We start from the raw sequence: 23,369 nt of genomic DNA, 5'->3' as shown, positions 1-23,369 counted from the left end.
AGTCGCAGCGCTGGAAGGAGGAGAGAGGTGAGGATGACTTCCCTCCTCCTCCTCCTCCTCCTCCTTCTTCTTCTTCTTCCTCCCCACCATTTTTTGGGTTGCCTCTCAGGTTGACTTTAAAATTTGTTACTGCGCGACAGGAGTCACGTCGAAGAGTAAGTATCCAATGAGCAGCCGGCGTCTGCGGAGGATCCCGTTGGAGAGCAGCCCGTCTGTGGTCCATGGCTGTTGTCTATTAAATATGGATGCCCTGGAACCGTTCTATTTTTACCACCAGCTCTGGATCGGCGCTGGCAGTAGAAGATCACAGTGTGACAAGGGATTGGAGGGGGCGCCGTGGGGAAGAGTTGGGGGGGTGGCACTGTACGTACAGTATGTCCTGTTTCTATAGCAACTGTTGGCCCGGGGCTTGATTTTTTTCTTCTTCTTGTAATAACTGTCTAAACTTCCCTCAGACGAGTCAGCGGGTGGAGGCTGACGGAGGTTTGAACAAAGGTTTTCTACGTCAGCGTCCAGAGAGAGTTTGGAGACGAAAACAAGAATTCAGTGTCACAGGAGAAGACGGCCGCCATGTTGGATCCTACAGCAGTTACAGCTAATGACGAAGGGTAGTCATAAAGTTTGGATCCTACAGCAGTTACAGCTAATGTTGATAGTTATAAAACACTGTACGAAGGGTAGTCATAAAGCTGGAGACGAAAACAAGAATTCAGTGTCACAGGAGAAGACGGCCGCCATGTTGGATCCTACAGCAGTTACAGCTAATGACGAAGGGTAGTCATAAAGTTTTAAGACAGACGGAAACTTTGGCGTAGCTTATCAAAAAAGCATAACCAGTTTAAGGGAGTTGAACTTCTTAGGTTTGCTGTGAGAAATTATCATATTTCACTTGGTCTGAAAACTATTATTTATTTATTGCATATAATGTTTCTTTGCTCGTCAAAGCATGAAATTCAGAACAATCAAATCCTCTTCTGCTAGGTGGCAGCACTAAAAAAAAAAAAAAGATTTTTGTGAGTGTCTTTCTTCAATTCCTGCCAGTATATCAGCGTTGTCTTCAACTAAACAGGCTGAGATTTTAGTCAATTATGAGGTCATTTAAACCAGAAGATTATTGTATTTTTTTTTACGTATACCTTTAGTGAGATTTTAGTTTGGTGGCGTTCCGTGGGGTTTTTCCTGTCTAGTGAGATTTTAGTTTGGTGGCGTTCCTGATGTATATTTATATTTGTGCTGTGGCTCAAAAATGGTTTGGAAACACTGGTGTAGTGGAGGCAGCAGATTGTCAGGGAGAGTTTTGGTTTGGTTTGGATTCGTCTCGTGGTCATTTCTTCTCGACCTTCTCCACAGTTCTGAGGTGAAGTACGCCTGCCCGACAGACGCGGAACGGAATACCTTTGTGTCGAGAAGAAAGGGAAAAAAATTGAAAGTCATCACTTGACAAACCATATGTACAGTGAGCGACGGAAGCGATACGAGGATGAAAGCGTCTCTTATCCACGTCCTTCAGGGAGTTTTGAGTGTTTTTTAATTAGCATTATTCCCACTGCAGTTTTTCCCCCACTTTGATTTGAGGATTGTGAAATAAACAAACACACAGACACACACACATAGGACGTGTGTGTGTGTGTGTGTGTGTGTACAAGTTACTGTCATCGTCTGAGGATAATTGAAATGTGTGGCTGGCATGTTTCCTGTGCGTCTCTTGGAGCGTGGGCTAATTAGGCCTCCATTGCCAGGAGAACAGTCCTCATACAGAGCCCACATCTTGATGGCTTTGATCCGCGCACACGCCAGCTGTTGCACCGGTTCAACCACCCGGCTACGTCAGAGATGCACCTCGATATTCCTTACCTCCTCTTTGAAAAGAGTAAAATCTCCCTCCACGCTGCAGTGGCATAAACGCTCACACTCAGAGGAAATAAAAGCTAAAATTAAACCGTCGCCTTCGTCCTTTGGCAGCAGATTTGTTTCGTATTTAGGCTCAAAAAACGCTTCGTTTCCCACGAGCCTGATTAAAACACCCGTCTCTGGGAATGACGCGAAACCTTCGGGCACATTTAGTCCCAGTCTTGGAGAACAGGTTCTGCCGTCCTTGAAAGTCCTGGAGCTTTGTAGATTTTCATGTTTAATTGAAACTCCGCAGCTCTGTGACCCCGGACTGACGAGCGTTTGGATGAATCATTCAAAACCCGCAGGATGTTGTGAGAAACAAAGACGCCCAGATCCCTTTTGAAACCATATTCCACCCTTTTTTTGTTTTACGGTGCTCAGTGTTCACTGTCAGCAGGTAGAAGTCGTGGATCTCATTTTCTCTTTTTGTTTTTCTTCCGCTCAGCTCTGCTCTACGCCACCATCTTCGGTAACGTGACCACCATCTTCCAGCAGATGTACGCCAACACCAACCGTTACCATGAGATGCTCAACAGCGTGCGAGACTTCCTCAAACTGTACCAGGTGCCTAAAGGCCTGAGTGAACGGGTGATGGACTACATCGCCTCCACCTGGTCCATGTCACGGGGCATCGACACCGAGAAGGTGAGTCGTCTCTAATGGATGATGATCAATAAAGTTCAGGGATTTTTTTTTTTGTTACTTTTTTATTTATAAATCTTGTTTTGTCATAAATTCAGATTCACATTTATATTGTATCTGGTGTTTTATATATATATATGGAGTTGTCTGTTGACTGAGTCATGACCGTCTATCATTAACTCAGTCTGGCTTCAGTCGACACTGAAGAGGCCAAAAATAAAAAAATATTCCTCTCTGACATTTAGCATCAAAAATATATTCTATTCTATGAAGGCAGAGCCCTGCAGAGAAGCTCAGTGGGNNAGGGTAGCAGCTGACATCAGATCTGGGATCATTGTCCATCTGACTTTTAAGGACAGTTTTGTTGAGATTTTGCACAGCTTGAAACTTTACTTTAATGTCTCTGTCCCTGGACCTGGACACGCCCCCTATTTTGGTAGCAACTGCATCCTAAGACATGGACCAGGACATCGCATGGATAATTTAAATATACTGTAGGTGTTTTTTGTAATAAAAAAAATAAGAAAAGGTTAAAAAAAAAGATAATTTGTGCTACTACACATGAAAGGAGATAATTAAAAAAAGATAATTTGTGCTACTACACATCAAAGAAGATACTTTGTACTTACTAAGTATTTAATTAGAGAGTATAGAGTACAGTTTGGAGTAGATTTCAGAGTAGATTTTTTTTGGACATCTACGTCTAGGATCAGTGAGGCTCATCAAACAAAACAAGTTCCGGATGTTTTTCATGTGGATTTCGGTTTGAAGAGCCAATTATGATGCAGCGTAATTAAACCATGTTTGGTCGTAGTTTGTGCCAAGATGACGCACACGCAAATACTTCCTTAAAAACCAGTTGTCACCTTTGTGATAAAAGCCCTGCAGACGGTCTGGTCACGACCTCCTCAAAGGGGAAAATAAAAAAGGGAATCTTGACTCCATCCTTGGACCCACTCCTCTGTCCGTCCCTCTCCTGTCCTCTGTCTCCAGGTGCTGCAGATTTGTCCAAAGGACATGAGGGCGGACATCTGCGTCCATCTCAACCGGAAGGTTTTCAAAGAGCACCCAGCTTTCCGTCTGGCCAGCGACGGCTGCCTCCGAGCTCTGGCCATGGAGTTCCAGGCCATCCACTGCGCCCCCGGTGACCTGATCTACCACGCTGGAGAGAGCGTGGACAGCCTGTGTTTCGTGGTGTCGGGGTCACTGGAGGTCATCCAGGATGACGAGGTGGTGGCTATTTTGGGTAAGTGGTGAAATAATAATCATTTTTTTAAAAATGACATGGTGAGAATCAGGTGTTTCAGTGATGTTCAGTGTTAAAAATTGAAATAGAACTTTATTAAATCTGTAAATATTGTGATGCTAAAATATTTTTTTATTAAATTTAAAAGAATAACTCTGAAAAACATAATAATAGAATCAGAAATGACATGATAACCAAGCAAGTTTAAACTTGAAAAATTCCATTTTTTTTAAATAAATAACATTTACCAACATAAATAAATACAAAATAAATACATACATGTAGTTTATGGAGGAATAAACTTTTTCTTCCAACTTTTAGCTCGTGTATCTCTACACTCAGCTGCAGTTACTTGGCTCGACCTGCAGTGGTTCCCAAACACTATTATCTGACATGTCGTGGTCACATCCTTTTGATGTCACACATCAAAGTTGCCGGTGCTACAGCAGCCTGGTTGGTCAGTTTTCATTGGTCGGTTTCAGACATTAGCGCTGACTTTAACGTAGTTCAAATGCTAATGCTATGATTTTTCTTCAAATGCTAACGCTAATGCTGTGATTGTTTTTTTTTCAAATGCTAACGCTAATGCTGTGATTTTTTTTTTTAATGTTTCTGGAGAAGTTTCACAGTTTTCCTGATAAACTTTATTTTTTCAATTTAAATTTTTAAAAACATTGTGACACAGTTAAAGAAATCCAGAACCTTCTTTGACTTAGAGTTTATTTTGCTCAGGTTTTTTCTGATAAATAATTAACGCGCTTCGCTTTCCATTAAAATGCCGTCGGTTTCAGTCGAGGATTTCTCTTCCTGCAGTGTCTTGTTGATTTAATCATGAAGTTGGAACTCCTTATTGATGTGTGAGCAGCATCTGTGTGTGACTGCGGTGAAAACTGATCCCAGCGTCAGGATCACTTTCTGCTGAGCCTTTTTTTTTTTTTTTTTTTTACAAGACTTTGTCGCAGACACTGAATCCTCAGGGTAAAACCTATTGAATTCTGTCTGGAGGTTTTCAAACCACAACTTCACACAAAAAAAAATTAAATCTACTCCTGAAGTATTAGAAGGTTCAAGACTGTACATCACTTTTTTATTACTTTTGTTTTCGCAACTTTATGCCTGTTTTTTGCCCATTATTTTATTTATTTTTTCTTTCTGAGGGGTTCAAATACCTGCCCCTCCAGCAGGTGGCGCCCTAAGCTGCAGCTCATGTGGCCTTTGCAGAGACCAGGGTCTCCCTGTATGGGTTTGTTGTCGCAGGACAACATTCTGCTGAGCCTTTTTGCTAACACTGAACAGAAAGTGAGCAGAGCTTTACAACCGATGGAACGTTTGAACTGAAAACACTGCCTCCAGTGGACACATTGTCAGTACAACTGTGTAAAAGGGATTATCATCTCAAACATCAGACGTTGTGTTGTTGTTCCAGGTTCTACTGCGATCTTTTCCGCTCCTGGTCTTCGTTCTTTCGTTCCCACGTCCAGATTAAATTATCTCCACCAATCACAGCCATTGCCTCCATTGTCTCACTGATCTTTTTGCCCCCTGGTGGCTGTTTTTCCCAAGAGTGGTTCCGTATTAAAAAGCTGATTTTTTTTTTTTTTAATTTATCATATCATTGATTTCAGTAAATAATTAATGGACAGGTCAAACGGTGACAACCATCGGGGGGATTGCTGGTCAATATTCTGCTCCTGGTTCCTCCTGGCAACAATTAGTCCACTGTCAGCTGACAACTATTGATCCACGATGTGGACCTAAAGATGCCGGCGTGATTAACAGGTCGTTAAGAGGTGGTAGAGATAGTAAATTAACCAGTGCATTATTCCACCATCACCATGTTGTTCTGAAAAGGATGTTGAGTTAGATTTATGCTAAAAATACCAGAGAATGAAATGGTCCTGCAGGAATAACGCTAACGCTACCAAGAAGCAACAAAACATTAGCCAAAGAAACCTGAAGAGTTGTCAAAGAATATCGCTAAAAGCTAATAGATAACTTTGCCCTGGACTACCGTGAAAAACGATTATAAGAAAAACCATTTCAGCTGCTCAAAACCTCGTCACTGTACGCTCCACGTTTGGCCCCAGGGCCAGACGTTGGACACATCTGCTCATTAGCCCTCCTGAGCCGTGTCTTTTGTCTTTCTGTTTCAGGTAAAGGTGACGTTTTCGGAGACGTCTTCTGGAAGGAAGTGACCCTGGCTCAGGCCTGCGCCAACGTCCGAGCTCTGACCTACTGCGACCTCCACGTCATTAAACGCGACGCCCTGCAGAAGGTGCTGGAGTTCTACACGGCGTTCTCCAACCACTTCTCCAGGAACCTGCTGCTCACCTACAACCTGCGGAAGAGGGTGAGCCACACTTTCAGCTAAACATCGGTTCTGAATGTCATCGTTAGCGTCAGGGTCAGGGTCAGGGTCAGGGTCAGGGTCAGGTATTCTGAACCTTTTCTGAGGAGTTCCTCAGAAAACGTCTGTGTGAAAACAATCATCGTAACAACTTTGTCTCAGGAACCCGTCGTCATCGTTGATAAGAACCTCAGTCTGGGTTCCTGTTCTCTTGTTGGTTGGATCTTTTTCTTTTCTTACACATCTGACATGATTGATTTGTATCATAATTATCATAACTTTCTTACACATCTGACATGATTGATTTTTATCATAATAATTATCATAATAGTTTTATTTTAGAGAAATCCATTTCAAAACAAATCTGTCAAAAAACTAACAAAACACTAAAAACCTAAAGAAATCCACTTGTTTATATCTCGATTCAAACTGTAACATCGTCAGATAATTGTGGTAAAAGCTAAAGTTCAGCATATGGAGGAATTGCAGTAGGTAATACTGTAAATGTCAAACCTTAAAATTAGTTTTTAAACTAATGGCTAAAGGTCAGACCGTTCTGACCAAATCTGTTCCAAATATTCAAATTATTACTACTACAGGACAGGGTTAAATCAGTGGATGTAAATGTAAAAATAGGTGTAGTATAGTATTATTGTGTATACAGTACTGTAGGTACAGGTATTAGCCAACAAATAAATCCCCAGAATGGCAGCAGCAGCAGCAGCAGCAGCAGCAGCAGCAGCAGCAGCAGCAGCAGCAGCTCATGCATGAATACCAACAGCCCATCTCGCTCCGTACGGTTGCATTAAACAGCCACCGTATATAAAGTCCCCTGTCACTTTACCCCCTCCATTCAAAAGTAACTGCTGCAATGTAGCTACCAATCATTAGCTCATTCATCATCAGCTAACGCTGCCCTGGACAAAAGCAGCAGCGGCAGCAGCAGCAGCAGCAGCAGCAGCAGTCGTCAGATTGAATTGCCTACATGTGGAGAGATGAAATTCATCAACTGCTCTGAACCCCAGCAGCCACCAGGGGCTCGTACTTTTCTGAATGTTACACAACAGGGACGTTCAGAGCCAGGGCTCAGTAATGCACCGCCTTCACAAATGAAGCTGGAGAGAAAAATATGGATCCGCTCTGAGTGAGAGCAGCTCAATGTGTCGGCTGTTCGAGTGGCCGACACAGGGTTTCTGACCCGAGAAAGACTGAGGCGTGGAGAGATGGTGGAAAAAAACAAAAAACTGACCAAACCACCGCCTTTGTTTACACGTGTTCAACAGAGAGTGACAGTTTTTGAACGTGTTTAGAGAACGAGGGGTAAACGCAGAAAATGATGACGATATTCTCTGTAATGTTTTAGATCGTCTTCCGAAAGATCAGCGACGTGAAGCGAGAGGAGGAGGAGCGGCAGAGGCGTAAAAACGAAGCCCCGCTCAACCTGCCGCCGGACCACCCGGTACGAAAACTCTTCCAGCGTTTCCGGCAGCAGAAGGAGGCGAAGATGGGGTCGGAGAAACCGCAGCTGGACGAGCACGATATCGAGAAGGGGCCCATGTACGTGGAAATCCCGATGGCTAAAACCGCCATCACCGCCACCAGCATGGTCACAGTGACCGAAAGTCCGGCGACGCCGTCGCCTTCGACGCCCACGTCGTCATCGCCGCTACAGTCGACGGCGACAGACAAGGCCAAGCTGCAGGTGCCGACGCAGGGGTGTTTGGTAGGATGTCGCTCCGCAGAACCGGTCAAAGCCAAAGGCTGGGGTCGATTCAAGGAGTCCATGGTCAAAGCTGACAACTGGAACAAAGTGTCGAAAGCCGAGTCCATGGAAGTTCTACCGGAACGGACCAAGGCCCACGAGTCACAGACGTGTCTGAAAAAGACGGACTCCTGCGACAGCGGCATCACCAAAAGTGACCTGCGTCTGGACAAAGTGGGAGAGTTCCGCACGACCCCTCAGGACCGCAGCCCGGTCCAGCCTGCGGAGACCAGGCATCCCTTCTACCCCATCCCTGAACAGACCCTTCAGGCCTCGCTGCAGGAGCTGAAGCTGGAGCTGAAGGACGACATCAAGAACCTGAACGCTCGGATGTCCGTCCTGGAGGCGCAGCTAACGGAGGCGCTGCAGCTCCTCAAGACCAGGCACCGGAGTGCTGGTTCTCCTCAGCACCTCTTTGACATTTCTAGACCTGCTTCGCCAGAGCAAGACAAAGAAGACATCTTCTCTTGAAGAATGCAGGAGTCAGCAGAGGCTTCAGTTCAGTCTCCGAACTCAGCCGGAATCCTGTGATCCCAGATTACACGGATGGCTGAGGCTGCGGCGTTTAGATTAGGGCAGCGGCGTGGTCCGATCTTAAGACGCCACGATCCATTGCCCGTAGAGTCTCGTACCTGTTGGTAGTGCAGGCAGACGTCCTGTCGGTCAGTCCAGGTAAGAGTCCAGCTTCGGTGGTGGTGGAGGTTCAGGACGGACAGCACTATGTTTGTACATACGTTTGATTGACTTTTTTCTCACCGCTGCGCCGCCGTGAAGGAACGTAGCTGTAGAGTTTGAAACGTCTTCAGGTTTTGCGTCTCCGTAGTCGACCCAGTAGAAACGGCATGGGATTCCTCTGCATGTCACATGAACATGGACGTGTGCCTCAAACTGCAGATGGCGCCAATCGTATTAATTAATTGAGGCCAGGCTTCCACTTCCACTCATTGTTTTCACAGCGACGAGGATTTTTTCTTTTCTTTTTTTTCTTCAAGTTACTCCAACAGTTTCTGAGTCATTCCCTCCACAGATTAATGAATTTTCTTATTGAATTATCTGCCGGGAACATCGTGAATTATACAACACATCACTCCGGCCTCAGAAATCTAATTTCTCGCAGACATCTTTCGGCAGTGCTCATTATTCCCATCAACCATTGATGGATTCGCTCCATGAAAAATGGAATGCAGTTCAAACTGTAACGTCAGTCACTCAGTCCAAGCTCTTCTCCCGTTTAAGAACCAAATCTCCAGCTACAGTCGAACCGATGCGTTTCAGCCGCGGTGCCGCAGGTCTGGACGCCGTCGCCGTCGTAGAACTGAACCCTGGTTTTACATCGTGGTTTTTGATAATGGACACCAGTCAGGTGTCAGCAGAGGGAGTGAGGGACACATTAACACACCGGTCCACTCGCATGTCGTCTCTCAAACTCCAAGGCTACGGTTAGTTTTTATGGAACTGCATGAACCTGTCCATACATTTACTACACCTATTGCCACCTCTGTGTGGCGCTGTGGCACCGTAACTGCTGTACAACATAAACACATAGTTGTCTTTGGCAAACTTTACTACACAGTTGGTGTGTAGTGCCACCCAGTGGTAAAAAGTGCCCCCGCGGCCCCATCTAGTTAGCTAGATTTTCTCGAGTGGTGAATCTCAAAAAATACACGAATGCACATATTCATGCATGTGTTCGACAATTACTAATAATAACTATTAGGTATGTAATGATGCGTCGTGATTTGATTAAAAATTGATACAATTTTACTCAATTAGCATTTTGCAATTAGCAATTTAACATAAAGAGCGAATCGCACATCAATGTGTGGGCTGTGTTATCTCAAAAAGTCACTGGTCATACCATGAGACTACACACTCTCGTACAGTAGGGGGCAGTATTGATTGTGCCCCGCTATAAAACTCCCTCTCTTATTATATTATAACTATAACAGAATTATCTTTTTCTCTCGACTCTCCACCAGACGTCAGGCTCAGATTTAAACTTTGAACTTCGTCCTAGCCTTTTATTCCCCAATCACCAAAAATAGAGCAGTTCTAAATCAACCGTGTGTTAGTAAAGCAAATAATTTCCTTTAACTTCAGACGTAGATAAAAGCCGGAGCCTCGTCTTCTCCTCCAGAGGACAGGAACCAATAACTGCTGCGCTCTGTTCTCGTTCTTCATCTGGATTATTTATGTTTCCTTCATGCCTGCGTTCTTATCAGGACAAAAGATGAGGCGAGACGAAAAGACTCTGGGAATGTTTTTTTTTTCTCTCTCCACCAACACATTTCACTTTTCCCCGTTTTCATCAAAAATTCAGCCGGCTAAAAATAAATGGGCAGCGCTTCACAGACGTGAGAACACGGTTGGGTCACAGTCAGCCTCTGTGGCTCCGTATGGGTTTTTTCTTTGGTTTTTTTTTACCCAGATCTTAGAGAGCACTAAAGCCCTGGTGCTGCGACCCCTCTGTCAGAGAGAGTGTATAAAGAGGCAGCTCTCACAGGCTCCGACATCAGAGGACGGGGATGAGTGTGGACGGGCGCTGACACGAGACTTCAGTCTCAAGAAAAAATCCATTTCTAAAAAAAAAGTTCAATGACAGAAGGTTTTTTTTTCCCTCTAAGAAATCCGAGCCAGAAATTAAAATTCCTAAATGTGGAACGTCCTCTAAATCAAAAGTAATCCTGGTTGAGTCATATATAAATATATATTTTTATTTATGTCGTTCAAATGAGCTGAAAAAAACAACCCAGTCGAGCTGCTGCCAGCAGTGATGTCGCTGTTGTGTTGAATGCTCATCTATAATACTTCCTGCCACCACTATGTGGCACTGTGACAAAACTACTACACATATAACTAACACATATTTCCATTTTTAATTTGCTTTATTTAAATTCTAATTTTTCATTTTTTTTACATTCTGAATCAAAATTGCCTCTGTAGCTCTAATTTCTTACTGCCAGGAGGTGGCGCTATCACCGTAATTCACTAATCTTGAAAAGTCTTAGATCTTAAGTCGGCCTCTAATTTAAAATTGATCTCACAAAAGTAAATAAACTGTAAAAAAAAAAAAAAAATCCCCAGCACCGCACGACTCATGTAGCAGTTTGTCATTTGTTTTTTTTGATTTTTGCTTTTTAGACTAGTTGTAAATCTTGTAATGACTCTTGACATGAACTCACTGTAGACATTTTTACGCCACATTTAGTGCGAGTAAAGATTGTAGACAAACACTGCATGTACTGCACATGTAAATGTACTGAAGTGAATGTGAAAATGCTGACGTTGATCTCAGGACCTTCATTTGTCAGAGCTCAGTCTTAAATGATCTCAAATAAATTGATATTTTTAGCCTGAACTAGCGTTGGAGTTTAACGAAGGAGTTTTTATGACAGAACTTAAGATAAACGGCAATACTGTACGTTAGAATGGAGTGGCGGAAAAATACATGAAGGTGGCGCAGCGCTTGTGAGAGTCAGATCTCGGTGACGTTTGTGTGTGGTCTGAGTGACGGATGGGTACAGGATGTGAATCACGCTGTTTGCAGACGACGCTGTAATCTATGCTAATACTGTAGTAGGGAGTGGTCAGAAGAGGGAGTAGAACGGTGGAATGAAGAAGGCGTAGGTGAAGATGAAGCTGGAAATGTTTAATATGGAGGGATGATGAAAGTGGACGTAGAAGAAGATTAGCGGTCATTATAGTAAACGACCTGATGATCGTTGATGGATGAAGGGTGAAGGCCAATCAGAGCCTCGATGGAGAACCTTGATGAATGCAGCAGACGGAGAAACATCGGTGATCGTTGATGGATGAAGGGTGAAGGCCAATCAGAGCCTCGATGGAGAACCTTGATGAATGCAGCAGACGAAGAAACATCGCAAACATTTGTTTGTGGAAAACCACGTTAACCAGAGTTTGTCATTGGTCAGTCTATCATTGGTCAGTCTATCATTGGTCAGTCTATCATTGGTCAGTCTATCATTGGTCAGTCTCGGTCGTAGAAGTTGGTTTATTCTGACGGTCCAAGTCAAACCGTGACGCGGAGCTGAAGGTCATTTCTTTGGAACATTTTCACTTTACCCTCGACGCCGTTTCACTTGTCGACACTGATGAATGACAGAAACGCTGACACTGATCCTTCCGTACGTGTGTGTGTGTGTGTGTTATGTAACTTGCGTTCAGTCGTCTGTGTCCGTTGCTATGCCTTCCAGGGTTTATTTTATTTTAAAAAAATAATAAAAATACTATTTTTCTCAGTACAGCAGGAACAGAAGCAGGTCAGAGTATTTTTGCATAATAAATGTTATTAGAAATCACATTTTTTTGTAAAAAAAAATATATCAACAAATATAAATACTGCTTTCTATTTTCCATGATGTCACAGGGCGCACACACACACACACACACACACACACACATTTAACGTCCTGCTTTTTTACCCGCACCATAAATGCAGCACACGCGACAGTCTGCGCTGGATTTAAGTCACAAACGTCCTCCTCAAAAGCAATATGTGGAAAGTGCTGGAACGTTTCTAAACAAAGGTCCCAGCGGTGATAAAAAAAAAAAAAAATCTACTTTTACTGAGCTGCACTTTGACTCCATTTATATTATTACAGTCATTAACTTTGATTGTTCCTGAGAAGCATGCACTGTGCCTTTATAATAAGCCCACACTTTTCACAAACACGGTGTTTTTTTTTTTTATGTATAAACAGGTCAGCGGTTAAAACTGAAGGATTTGCAGAACTTTTCTCAGCGTTTTCTTCGCTCTGAACTTAATCCAGTCAGGATGAAAGTGTGGCGTAGTCCATGAACACATCTCTGTTCATTTTTTGTAGTTTGTAGACTTCGGTTTGGCCGACGTTTTTAATTTGTAGCGACTAAAGTTCAAGTGGTGGTAAAATATCTCACGGCTTATTTGACCTTTTTCTGGCCTTTTTCATTTTCTGATTTTACGTGATTATAAATTTAAAAGAAAAACCTTCCATAACAAGTCAAGGTGAATGTAGTGTCGCTTCACGATTTTCATCTGAGGTGTACAACGCCCCCTACTTGTGGTTTAGAAATCTTAGAATCTTAGAAACATTTTTAGATCCAGTTTCCTGTCACAGTCAGAACCAGGTCATGTGTTCACTCTAAATGACCTTAGGTGTGAATGTGAGTGTGAATGGTTGGTTGTCTCTCCTGAAAGATGGACTTGTGAATTCATGTCCAAATGTGAGCGTTAATAACATTTAAGGAGCTACTGATTGGATGTGGACTCGCTCCGATTATTGATTATTGATTATTGATTATTGATTAGCCCCTGAATCCTCCTGACTGAGTTTTGTTGATCAACACAGCTGGTTTTTCACACCGTGGTTGACTGTATATGTGATGCGTTCACTGTCTGCGGGTGAAAAGGTTCACGTCCAGGTGATTGTAAAATGGCGCTACGCTAACAGACTCTACTGTAAATGCACTGATGATGTCACAGTGTTTAAGTGTCTGAAGTTCGGCCGTGGTTTCCCACGACATGCACGGCTCCGTGTTCACGTCTCGCTGCCAGTAGCAGCTGAAGCACAACGGGAACTGTTTTTGTGCTTAACTGTGACAAACTGTGCTTTTCAAAATAAAACGATGATTAAATAAATCTGTAATAACGTGTCGTCTGTTCCACCTGTAGTTTGTGAAGTAACGCTACGTTTAAATTTAATTCAGCATAAAATGTCCCAGGTTTGTCATTTTTGTTGGACCCTGAGCTCATAAACTACGGTTTATTTGTCTTTGTTGCTTTAGTTTCTAATTTCTAATTTAATTTTCTTTTAATATTTTTGCTTCAGCTCCATCTGTGATTTATGACTCATGATGATTCTTGTTCAGTTTTGCTTTGATTCCTGTCATTTCTTTTGCCCTACCTTCCCAGTGTTTACGTTGTCGTCATTGTTTTGACATCACGTGTGTTTTTTTTTTAATTTGGCTTCAAGTTTGTACCTCATGTTTGTGTCTGTGGTTTTATTTTCGGTGTCGGTCGTGTTTTCGTATTTCTTCATGTCTGTGTTTGTTGATATCGTTTTGTCCCTTTGTTTATAATCGGTGTCTGTTTCTTGGCTCCTCGTTTGTTTTTCATTTTTCTAAATTTGTCATTAAGCTTTCACTGAGGAGCAGTGGTGGTTAATGAAGCGGACCTGTGTCCAGAAGGTTCCAGGTTCAAGTCCACCAGCTGCCAAGTTACCACTGAGCATGGCACCGTCCCCAACACTCTGCTCCCCGGGCGCTTACGCTGCCCCCTGCTGACTTTGGTGATGGGTAAAAAATGCAGAGGTCACATTTGTTTGGTGTGCAGTGGTGTGATGACCTTGAACTGGAACTGTAAAAACTGTATGTTTATACGATTGTTCATCCATCCTGCAGTAACCGACGACGTCTGTTTATTTACAGACATGTCAAAACCAACATCATTAAGGAGCAGAAACACGTGGTTGTGGTTTCACTGAAACGTGAACCTGACGACTGTTGTTGTTGTTGTTGTGCACTGACAGGATTCCTCTGAGAAAGTGTTTGTCAGCAGGTGTGTCCTGCTGCTGATCCGGGATCAGTGGAACCTCAGTTTGGGTTGATATAAGAGGATTCCTCTTCTCTGAGTCCGACTCGCACTGATCCGTCTTAGAGGCTGGAGGTGATAATCCCGAGGACAGAAATCAGCTAATTGGACCAGATTAACGAGGTGCTCTCATTATTTACAGACTGCCTTTTTTTTTAATACTTTTATTTTGAAGGTGAGGTGCAACTCATGTGGATCAAACAAACTTAGTTGGAACGCTTTACAAAATCTCAACAAAGGATTTCATCATCATCTTCGTCATCGTCAGCAGCTCCGACTCTGAATTCACCCCAGCCTGGATTCGTGTTTTTATTTTTTTTTTTTTTTGGGTTGCCGTTCCCCCAGGCTGTGTGCTTAACTCGTTGTGCAGCGTGAATGTTATGAATAGTAAGAAGACGGAGCTGTTTCTGCAACATCACGTTCTCCAAAGAGACGCAGGCCATTAAAAACAGATTCCCATTAATCCTCAGGATCTACTGCACTGAAAAGAACACATTTTTATTCATGGTCCGTCTGAGAGGGGAAGGTTAATGTGGCCGTTTGGTGGAAAGCGTTAAAAGCTTTTCCTCACATTAAAATATAACCTCGTTCTATAAATATTCAATGTTTCACACCGAGCGTCTGCTCAGGTCATCTGAAATGGGTTTGTTTTAATCTGTGTTCACCGTCAGCTCGGTCCTAACTGTACAGAAAAGTTTATTTTTTTCTGTGATGGAAATGGAAAAAAATGGTCAATAAAAATATGCAAAGAAGTATCTGACCCAGCAGAGGTCAGATACGTCCATCCTGCAGACATCTTCACTGAGCGGCTCCACAGTCAGGACAGGACTCGGTCTCTGCTCCGTGGCCGCGGGCCAGACTCTCCGCGGTGGTCAGAGCCGGTCTTTGGTCCGAGCAGGTGGTTCTGGGTTTTTCCTGCTCCGTGCAGATTCTCGCTTGAGTGTCAAAGTCAAGGTGATTCAAGCAGGGTGTGAAGTCCACTCCAGTCCAATCTGAGCAAAGCAGTAGAGGAAGGCCAGCATAGGGGGCGCCACCGTGGACCAGCCTGAAAGACGTCGACATAAGAAAGACATGTTGGAAAAATGATTTCAATAGGTAAGTGTTTTTTTTTTTAAATATTAGTAATGGTATCAGGTACAGTCTCCTGACCTTCTGAAAAATTATTTTTCTTTCATATAAACAATGTTAGTAGAGAAAATACAAAATATAATAAATAGCTAAAAAAATAATGTTTTTAAAATTGAAAATGGGTCGAAAAAAGACTCGTTACAAACAGTGTGTCTGTGTTCTGGTCATTTTTCTTCCCTGTATTGAAATTTTTTCCCCCTTTTCTATTTATAGCTGCGGCTGCTTCGAGGGTCGATCACACAGGTAAGGACGACTGAGCACCTCCTCCTCCTCCTCCTCCTCCTCCTCTTCCTCCTCCTGCTGCTGCTGCTGCTCCTCCAGATTATCTCAGTAACCTGCACCTGCACCCTCAATGCCTTTCAATGCTCCATTCTTTTCTATTCATGTCAAAATGGAATCCACACACACACACTCACACACACACGAGCTACTTAATGCACAGCTGTACCGTCACATTTCTGCTGCTCGTGGGAAAGGTTGATGAACCAGCTGAGGTGAACCCTGTCCTACTGTCAGACATTTTATAACAGCAGAATATAATATATAAATATATATAAATATTATGATTCACTTGTAACGTAATGTATTTTTTGCATTCACACGATTCTCTCTGAAAACAGTCAAATGTTCGTGTCTGGTTTCTGTCGGCAACAGGACGATGCTTTGCCACATCGTTGCATCAGCAGCGTAGACAGCGTTGTTGCCGCATCAGAAAAAAATATTTTCAGGGTTAGAAAACTAAAAGTGAAAAAGCACCAGTTAAATAGTGTCTGTGTGTGTGTATGTTTGTGTGAACTGATGAACACAAGTGAAAAAGCACCAGTTAAATAGTGTGTGTGTGTTTGTGTGAACCGATGAACAGACTCCAGCCAACAGCGTGCTGCTTTGGTACCGTTTTAAAAGTTCTGATCCTCCTACTGTCAAACAAATGTCCTGATGTCGGTCACAATCAGGAAGTGAAAAAAATGCAGCAGCCAATCAGGTTTGACTTCATTTCATTTAAATCTGTTATATTGTTCTGACTTTCTTATTTCCTCAGAGAAAAACCCCAGAGGTCACTGTCTGCACCGTCGTCAACTGGAGCCGAGACGTCCCCGTGTTCCACCCTGAACCCCAGAGGTCACTGTCTGCACCGTCAGCCGGTCGTCAACTGGAGCCGAGCAGGTAAGAACGTTTCATTAGCGCCCCAATAGGACGTACAGTCAAACTGGTCGTCAAAGTTTGGATGTTTGTAACTATGAACTGACAGAGAATTTGAAAAAAAAAAAAAAAAAGAACGAGTCAATATAAGAAAATTGGTTGGATGAGATGCTTCAAGATCAACTGAGTAAAAAAGAAAAAAAAAGAAACATCTCAGCGTCTTGACTTTTTAGTGATCTCTAATAAAAGACACCTCCAGATTTGGGGACATTTTGACTTATCAATGAAATGATGCGATGATGAATGTAAGTCTGAATCTGTTTTTGTATTTTCAGTCAGGTCAGGGAGCAATTACTCTGCTCTCTGAGGTGGAGGCAGCGGCTCAGACAGGCTGATTTAAAAACCATTGATTTTATGCAAATTGAATAAAAAAATAGAAAAAACCTACTTCTCACAGCTCTTTTGTGCAGACAGAAGAGATTTGCTTTAAAAATCAGAGTCAGATCAATGTCATCTAAATTTGAAGTAGTCTAAAAAAGAGATGCCAGCTTTAAAGATGTAACTTTTTTGCTTTAAATAGATAATTACATTTTTTTCTATAGAATAAGATTAATCAAATCAGCAAATTAATCCTCACAGCCTTTTCTCACAACTGACTTATTTTTAGGCCTGCCTTCCGTGTCGAATATTGAATAAGTGTGAACGGGTTCAGGGGTTCAGGAGTTCAGCGTGATGATAATGTGATGCACCATTAGCTGCGACTGTTCCAGGCTCCTAACAAATGATCGGTGTCACAGTCATTTTTAACCACTGACTGGAAAATTCATTTTAATCAGGCAGATTAGGCCCCACTTTGTCACATAATCCAAGAACAGAGCCTCTGCTGGAAGAACAAATGCGCAGGGAGACGGCAGAGTATTGATTCCCAACCAGTGGCACCTCACTGGTGTCAGAGGTCATCGGGAAAGGTCAAGGAAAATGATCCAATTTCACTTAATTGGTCTGGAGGGGGCAGCAGATAGGCTATAAACACTATATATATGAAAAGAGAGAGAGAGAAAGAGAGAGAGAGAGAGAGACTCAGAGCTGTACAGTAGACCCACGTGCGTCTTTCTTCAATTCCTGTGAGTACGTCAGCCTGGTGTTCAACTAAACACGCGCAGGTTTCACACTGAGTAGGAGTAAAGTGAAACTAGAAGATCATTATAGTTCACTACATTACTATTTGTGACATTTTGGTCTGGTGGTGCATCATGGGATTTGCAAATGTGAAATGTACAATGGCTCATTTTAATGTTAGTTGTTTTGTCATTTTTACTCTCGTAAATCTTAGAGATTACAACTAAAATATAAAGCTAAAGTAAAAGCTAAGCTAAATAAGTTAATGTTGATTGATTATTCTTCTACTTTTCACTAGATGGCAGCTGATCCCCAAATCTGGACCTTAAAAGAAATGTGGTACAACCCTGGAGTGAAACATAAAGGTAGGACATTTTTACTCTCTAATTTTAGTCTCCCCCCAAAAAAATAATTCTCCCAGTCGGGCTGAAGATGAATTAGCTCTGCTTTAAATATGAGTAAACTGTGCATTATGTATGAGCATGAATTAGCAGCTCCCTTTAATAAATAATACGGTAATGTATCACGGGGAGCTGAGCTCACGGCACCGACTGTACCCACACTGGCTGCAGGGACGGCTGTTCAGACGACCTGTCATGTGACGACGGGCCAGAGGAACGACTGCCATCGTAGTCTGGCTGCGAAATGATCCAAAAAAAGAAACGGGAACAAAACCTGGCTCAGAAACAATCGAGATGTAATTCTGTCTTTGTGGAAGAGAAAGAGAGAGAGAGAGAGAGAGAGAGAGAGAGTTTTCATGCAAATGCAGTGAAGTCACTGCGCCTGCAGGGTTTTTTTTCTTCTGTTTTTTTCTTATTATTTTGTTAGAACAATAACAAACGTCTCACATACAGAGACAGTCTGTGTGACATGGATCCAACCTTCCCAACTGTCAGAGACCCCCCCCATATGAAAAGTTTGTAAATTTAAATGTTTTGGCTAAAACACTAATGCCCCACAGATAAAAAAGAAAAGACACACCGGAACAATCCTGCAGAAATAAACCCACAAACTCCTGCTGGTTAGTGAGTGTTTTGGGGATAACTTACCTTGAATAAATACACGCTTCCAGAAGATTCTACCCACATGTATCCCCCCAAGGAAGACTAGATTAGAGAGGATGAGCATGGCAGTGGAGAAGGCACACAGGAAGGCGACGGCACGCCTTTTCATGGCTGCAGAGAAATGTCGCTCCTGGGAAATCAGTTAATCAGAGGTAAATCTCAGGGAGATCCGCGCAGAGGTTTTTATTCTTGTAAATCAGAGAACAAAAGGAAACGCTGAGGCACCTGACACGTCCAACCAGGGCCAACATCAACCAGAATGATTACAGATTTATAAAACGTGAAACTTCTCCCCCGGCTACAGACCCAGAAAAGCCAGATTGGAGCAAAACAGGCCTTTAATTAACATTAACGTGGTGAAAGAGATGATTAGATCTGAGGCTCCAGATCAGTTCTGGTCTCAGAAGATCTGGACCATCTGGAACTGTGAGCGTCTCAGCTCAACACTCTTTATCAAGAACCAATCAGCTGATGTCAATATTTGGGTCAAGTTTTTAACTTGAAAAGAACCAATCAGCTGATGTCAATATTTGGATCAAAAAAAGTTGTTAACATTAAACAGCTGTGATCTATAATAGTTCCCCAAACTCTGATTTGTTGGAGCAGCCAAATTTCCTCTTCTTCAGAAAATTAAATGTTAGTCAAAACTGTGGCTAAAATGTAGCCGACATGTAGCTTTGAAAATGTTTGAGAAATAACCATCAGTCTGAACGGTAAAGTTACAGAACAGAAGAAATTAATTAGTCAAAAAGGGGAAGCTAATTGTTAGCTAAACGAGCAAAGCAAAAAATTTGGCAAAAATATTACGGCACTGTCAAAAGATTAACTGATCTAATTAATCATAGGGTGAATTAAACAGGATTAGTCATGATTAATAATGACTGTAATCAATCACAGTTGGCAATGATTAATGGACATAAATCAAGTTACACAAAAATGTCAATTTTGTTTTTTCCTGTATATTTTATACTGGATCAGAAAGACAAACAACAGCAGGTGAATGTATTGGTTTCACACCTGTTTATATTTGTGACTCGTCCAAATGAAATATTAAAATGAAAAAAAAAAAATCAAGAAAAATATACAAAAGTGTAACCCAAAAACTAGCTTCAAATAATTATGCAATAGTCAAAGGTTTTCTCAGAAAAAGTTAAATAATAGTTAATAATAAAATTGACTGAATTGTTTCCTTGGCAACACATCACTGGACAAATACGCTCTACTTTTAAACCAAGTTCAAGTAAAAAAGTTCAAACTTACGACAAAATACTGAACGACAGAAGAAGTCAACAGCGACCTCAGTCCGTTTTCCACCAGCACTCCGACCCAGTTCATCACGGCCCAGTACTGGAGGTAGTCACTGCCGCCGTGCCAGAAGCAGACGAATCCGAAGGCCAGGCCGGTGGACAATATCTTATAAAGAGGGCCGTGACGTGACCCTCCGAGGGGCACGTAGATGTATCTGAAACATTAGTGCAAGAAGACACAGTAAAGATGGAGGACTTTAATGGAGCCAGCACGTTATTGGATTATAATTCATCCATGGAAGCAGTGGGAGAGACAGACAGGCACGCTGCAGTGATGTCATTACATCTCCTCACTGAAGACGAGGGTCAGAAATTAGTAGAAGCTCAGGGAAAAATGCCCTTGAAATATATTAATAACTGCCTTTACCACTGACATGACGGTCTTCAAATACCCCCCGTCCCAATAAAATAGAAAACAAACATAGTTTGATTTAGTTTGAGCCCAACCTACCGGGCTGTGACTCACTACACCACACGGAGCACAAGATTTAACAAGTGTTTGAAGACGACGAAAGAATGAGAAAACACAAAATAAAGTCAAACAAGGTTAAAAACCAAATAACTTATTTTAAACTGATTAAAATTTCATACACTTTTTTATTACAAAATTAGCTGGCTTACTCTAATCAATAAAATTAAAAGTATAAAAAAGTTTTAAAAAAATAAGCCTTTTAAATAATTATAAAATATATAACTAAAGGTCAACATTTATTGGCTTTTTTTTATAAAACTGCAAACGAGCACAGAACAGAACAGAAAAAAAGTTCTTCAACATGGCCATCATTTGCATGTGTTGAAAACAAAATGTGACTAAAAAAAAAACTATTTAAAAGTTTAGCCTAAAAAAGTTAACCAATTTTCCTGAACCTGATGATGAAAAAACAAAAGAGAATTTTAAAACAACAGCCTTGTGATGATGTCACAGAAATGGTGAGGTAATATTCACTGATCTTAGTCCAAAAATATTTTCCTGACATTCATACAGGTGAAATTCCCATGTTAAAAAACGAGTCAAAAACTGTTGTTTCAAGTTTTTTACTTTTGCCCAAAGCCTAAAAAAGAAAAAGAAATATTCACTAATTTGAAAATGTTATGTTTTTTTTCTGACTGTTTAAGGATTAAAAAATTCCGCAAAGAAAAATCAGCCCACGGCTCCGACATGTAGACCACTGTAATAACGAGGCAGCAGCTGTGCACACCGATGTGAACAGTAAAAATCCAATCAGTAACAGAATGTGTCTCATCCTGTGAAGACAAATACTCTCAGCTATTATGATACTGTAGGAACGCCGTCTTTCCCGGAGGTAATGACAGGCTGCATGTTTCCAACAGCAGTGCAACAACAATATCGCCATCTTCCCCTTGTTGCTGAACTAGGAACTAATTATCTCAGTCACCCTGAAGCCAATCAATGTCCTCTAATAAAAAAGATGAGGCAGCAGTTTGCGATCGTCCGGCTCGGCCACATCAGTGGATGAAAGTAGAGATGGAGCAGCAGCAGATGGAGGTGTTGTGGTGTTAATGAATATGTAGACGTGCAGAGCTGCCCACCATCTGTGGGCAACATTTAGATTCCAAACACATGTTCATCAAAGTGTGATCATCTTCAGATATGGACTAATTCCAGAATGTGTAGCCTTTAAAGTAGGAAAAAAAAGAAACAAATATCTACATATGTATGTATGTCTAGATAAACATTTTCTCTAATAAAAAAAGAAACAAATATCTACATATGTTTGGTCTAGATAAACATTTTCTCTAACTTTTTGGGTGATATTTTAGCTTGAAATTAGCATTTAGCTTTTAGATGATTTTTGCTAATTTTTTTCTGTCAGCTACATTTTGATTAGTAACTGTTGATTAATCCTCTGGCTAATTTTGACTTAACTTTCAATAAATTCTTATACATTTTTATATTTTTTAATTTTCTTTTTTATTCATGTTGCATTTCCTTTGACAAAGTTAACATTTTTGTAGTTATATTTGCTTGACTTTCAGCCAAACTTTCATTATTACTTATATTTGTGATAACTTTAGTGTACATATATTTTAGCTATTTTTAGCTTTAGCATTCTGAGGCTAACATTCTGCCAACCTTCTATTACATTCCGATTATCATTGACTTTTTTCTATTGGACTTTGGCGGCTACATTTTAGCCACTGAGAACGTTGAGTTGGATGTGGAGTTGCCTTCAAAGACAGCGCAGAATTTCCTGGCCCACTTCCAGGGCTTCACTCCAGAACCATAGTTTAAATATCTCTGTCTATTCCTTATGTTCTGCCTGTGGGACTGATTCATGGTCCTGTTGCTCGTGGAATCGATTTATTGATCCCGGTTGATGGATTGTTGTCCAGTATATGTTTACATACATTTAACAGTTAGAACTAAAAGTGAGTGCTGACGGTGCTCGTCCTCAACCTCAAACACGGCCTCACTTAGTCACAGCGTTAACTCATCTGCTGCTCTAATGATTCCCAAACAACAATAACTCTGTGTGTGTGACAGAGAAAAGCCAAGAACTTGATAGTCACCACGGACGTGATGGAGGTGGAGATGATGGTGTGAAAGGCAGTGGGTTGGTGTAATGGAATGGTGAAGAAGGAGCCACTTTGCTGCCCCGGGGAGAGACGGCAGAGTCGGTGAGTCACATCATTTAACACCTACGCTCTCATCTAGACCCTCTTCAGACAATTCCTGCAGAATTTCACAACTGCATTAAAACCCTCTTAAGAAGCACTTTGTCGAGGAGGAGAAAGACAGAGGCCGTTGTGTCACTGCTATCATTTAGCATCAACAGAGGCAAATGGCAAGTGATGCCATTTAGGAGGAGAAAACATTTGCATTTCCAACCACCTTATGCAAATGATCAAGACCAGGAAGAATGGTCTGGATTTATTCTGGAATGTACCGACTAAATACTGGTCAAACTACGGCAAAAGAATTTGCTCATATTTTTTTTTGCAATATTCTAATGAAGTGCACAGTATTCTGGTTAACATTGCTGTCATTTTATATGCAATTCTTTATTTAATGGTTGGTTATATGGTTTATGTTGTGATAAATATGTTTGCAATATTCAAATTTCTCTGGCACATTCGTGGTGTCACTAATTACTTTTTTTGATGACTCTT

General features: G+C 41.7%; 2 protein-coding genes across 5 annotated transcripts in view; one reads left to right on the top strand and one right to left on the bottom strand.

Annotated features, from left to right (window-relative positions):
- Positions 1-11,682, top strand: part of kcnh1a (potassium voltage-gated channel, subfamily H (eag-related), member 1a) — a 44,129-nt gene extending 32,447 nt beyond the window's left edge. For all 4 annotated transcript variants that reach the window (XM_008321487.3, XM_025061111.1, XM_025061110.1 and 1 more), the window contains 4 exons: positions 2,339-2,538; positions 3,529-3,781; positions 5,935-6,131; positions 7,492-11,682. In XM_008321487.3, the coding sequence (XP_008319709.1) occupies positions 2,339-2,538; positions 3,529-3,781; positions 5,935-6,131; positions 7,492-8,361 (1,520 nt within the window). In that variant the 3' untranslated portion in view covers positions 8,362-11,682. The remainder of the gene's footprint in view (positions 1-2,338; positions 2,539-3,528; positions 3,782-5,934; positions 6,132-7,491) is intronic.
- A 2,945-nt stretch (positions 11,683-14,627) lies between these two features.
- The window catches only part of hhat (hedgehog acyltransferase), a 16,443-nt gene continuing 7,701 nt past the window's right edge, over positions 14,628-23,369 (bottom strand). The window contains exons 10-13 of the mRNA XM_008321486.3: positions 22,950-22,963; positions 20,191-20,392; positions 18,916-19,060; positions 14,628-15,524 (exon numbers count right to left, since the gene is read on the bottom strand). Coding sequence (XP_008319708.1) covers positions 15,439-15,524; positions 18,916-19,060; positions 20,191-20,392; positions 22,950-22,963 — 447 coding nt within the window. The 3' untranslated portion in view covers positions 14,628-15,438. The remainder of the gene's footprint in view (positions 15,525-18,915; positions 19,061-20,190; positions 20,393-22,949; positions 22,964-23,369) is intronic.

The sequence above is a fragment of the Cynoglossus semilaevis genome, chromosome 12 (assembly GCF_000523025.1).
Source record: "Cynoglossus semilaevis isolate Cse_v1.0 chromosome 12, Cse_v1.0, whole genome shotgun sequence".
Lineage (NCBI taxonomy): Eukaryota > Metazoa > Chordata > Actinopteri > Pleuronectiformes > Cynoglossidae > Cynoglossus > Cynoglossus semilaevis.
This window is presented reverse-complemented; position numbering and strand designations above follow the sequence as displayed.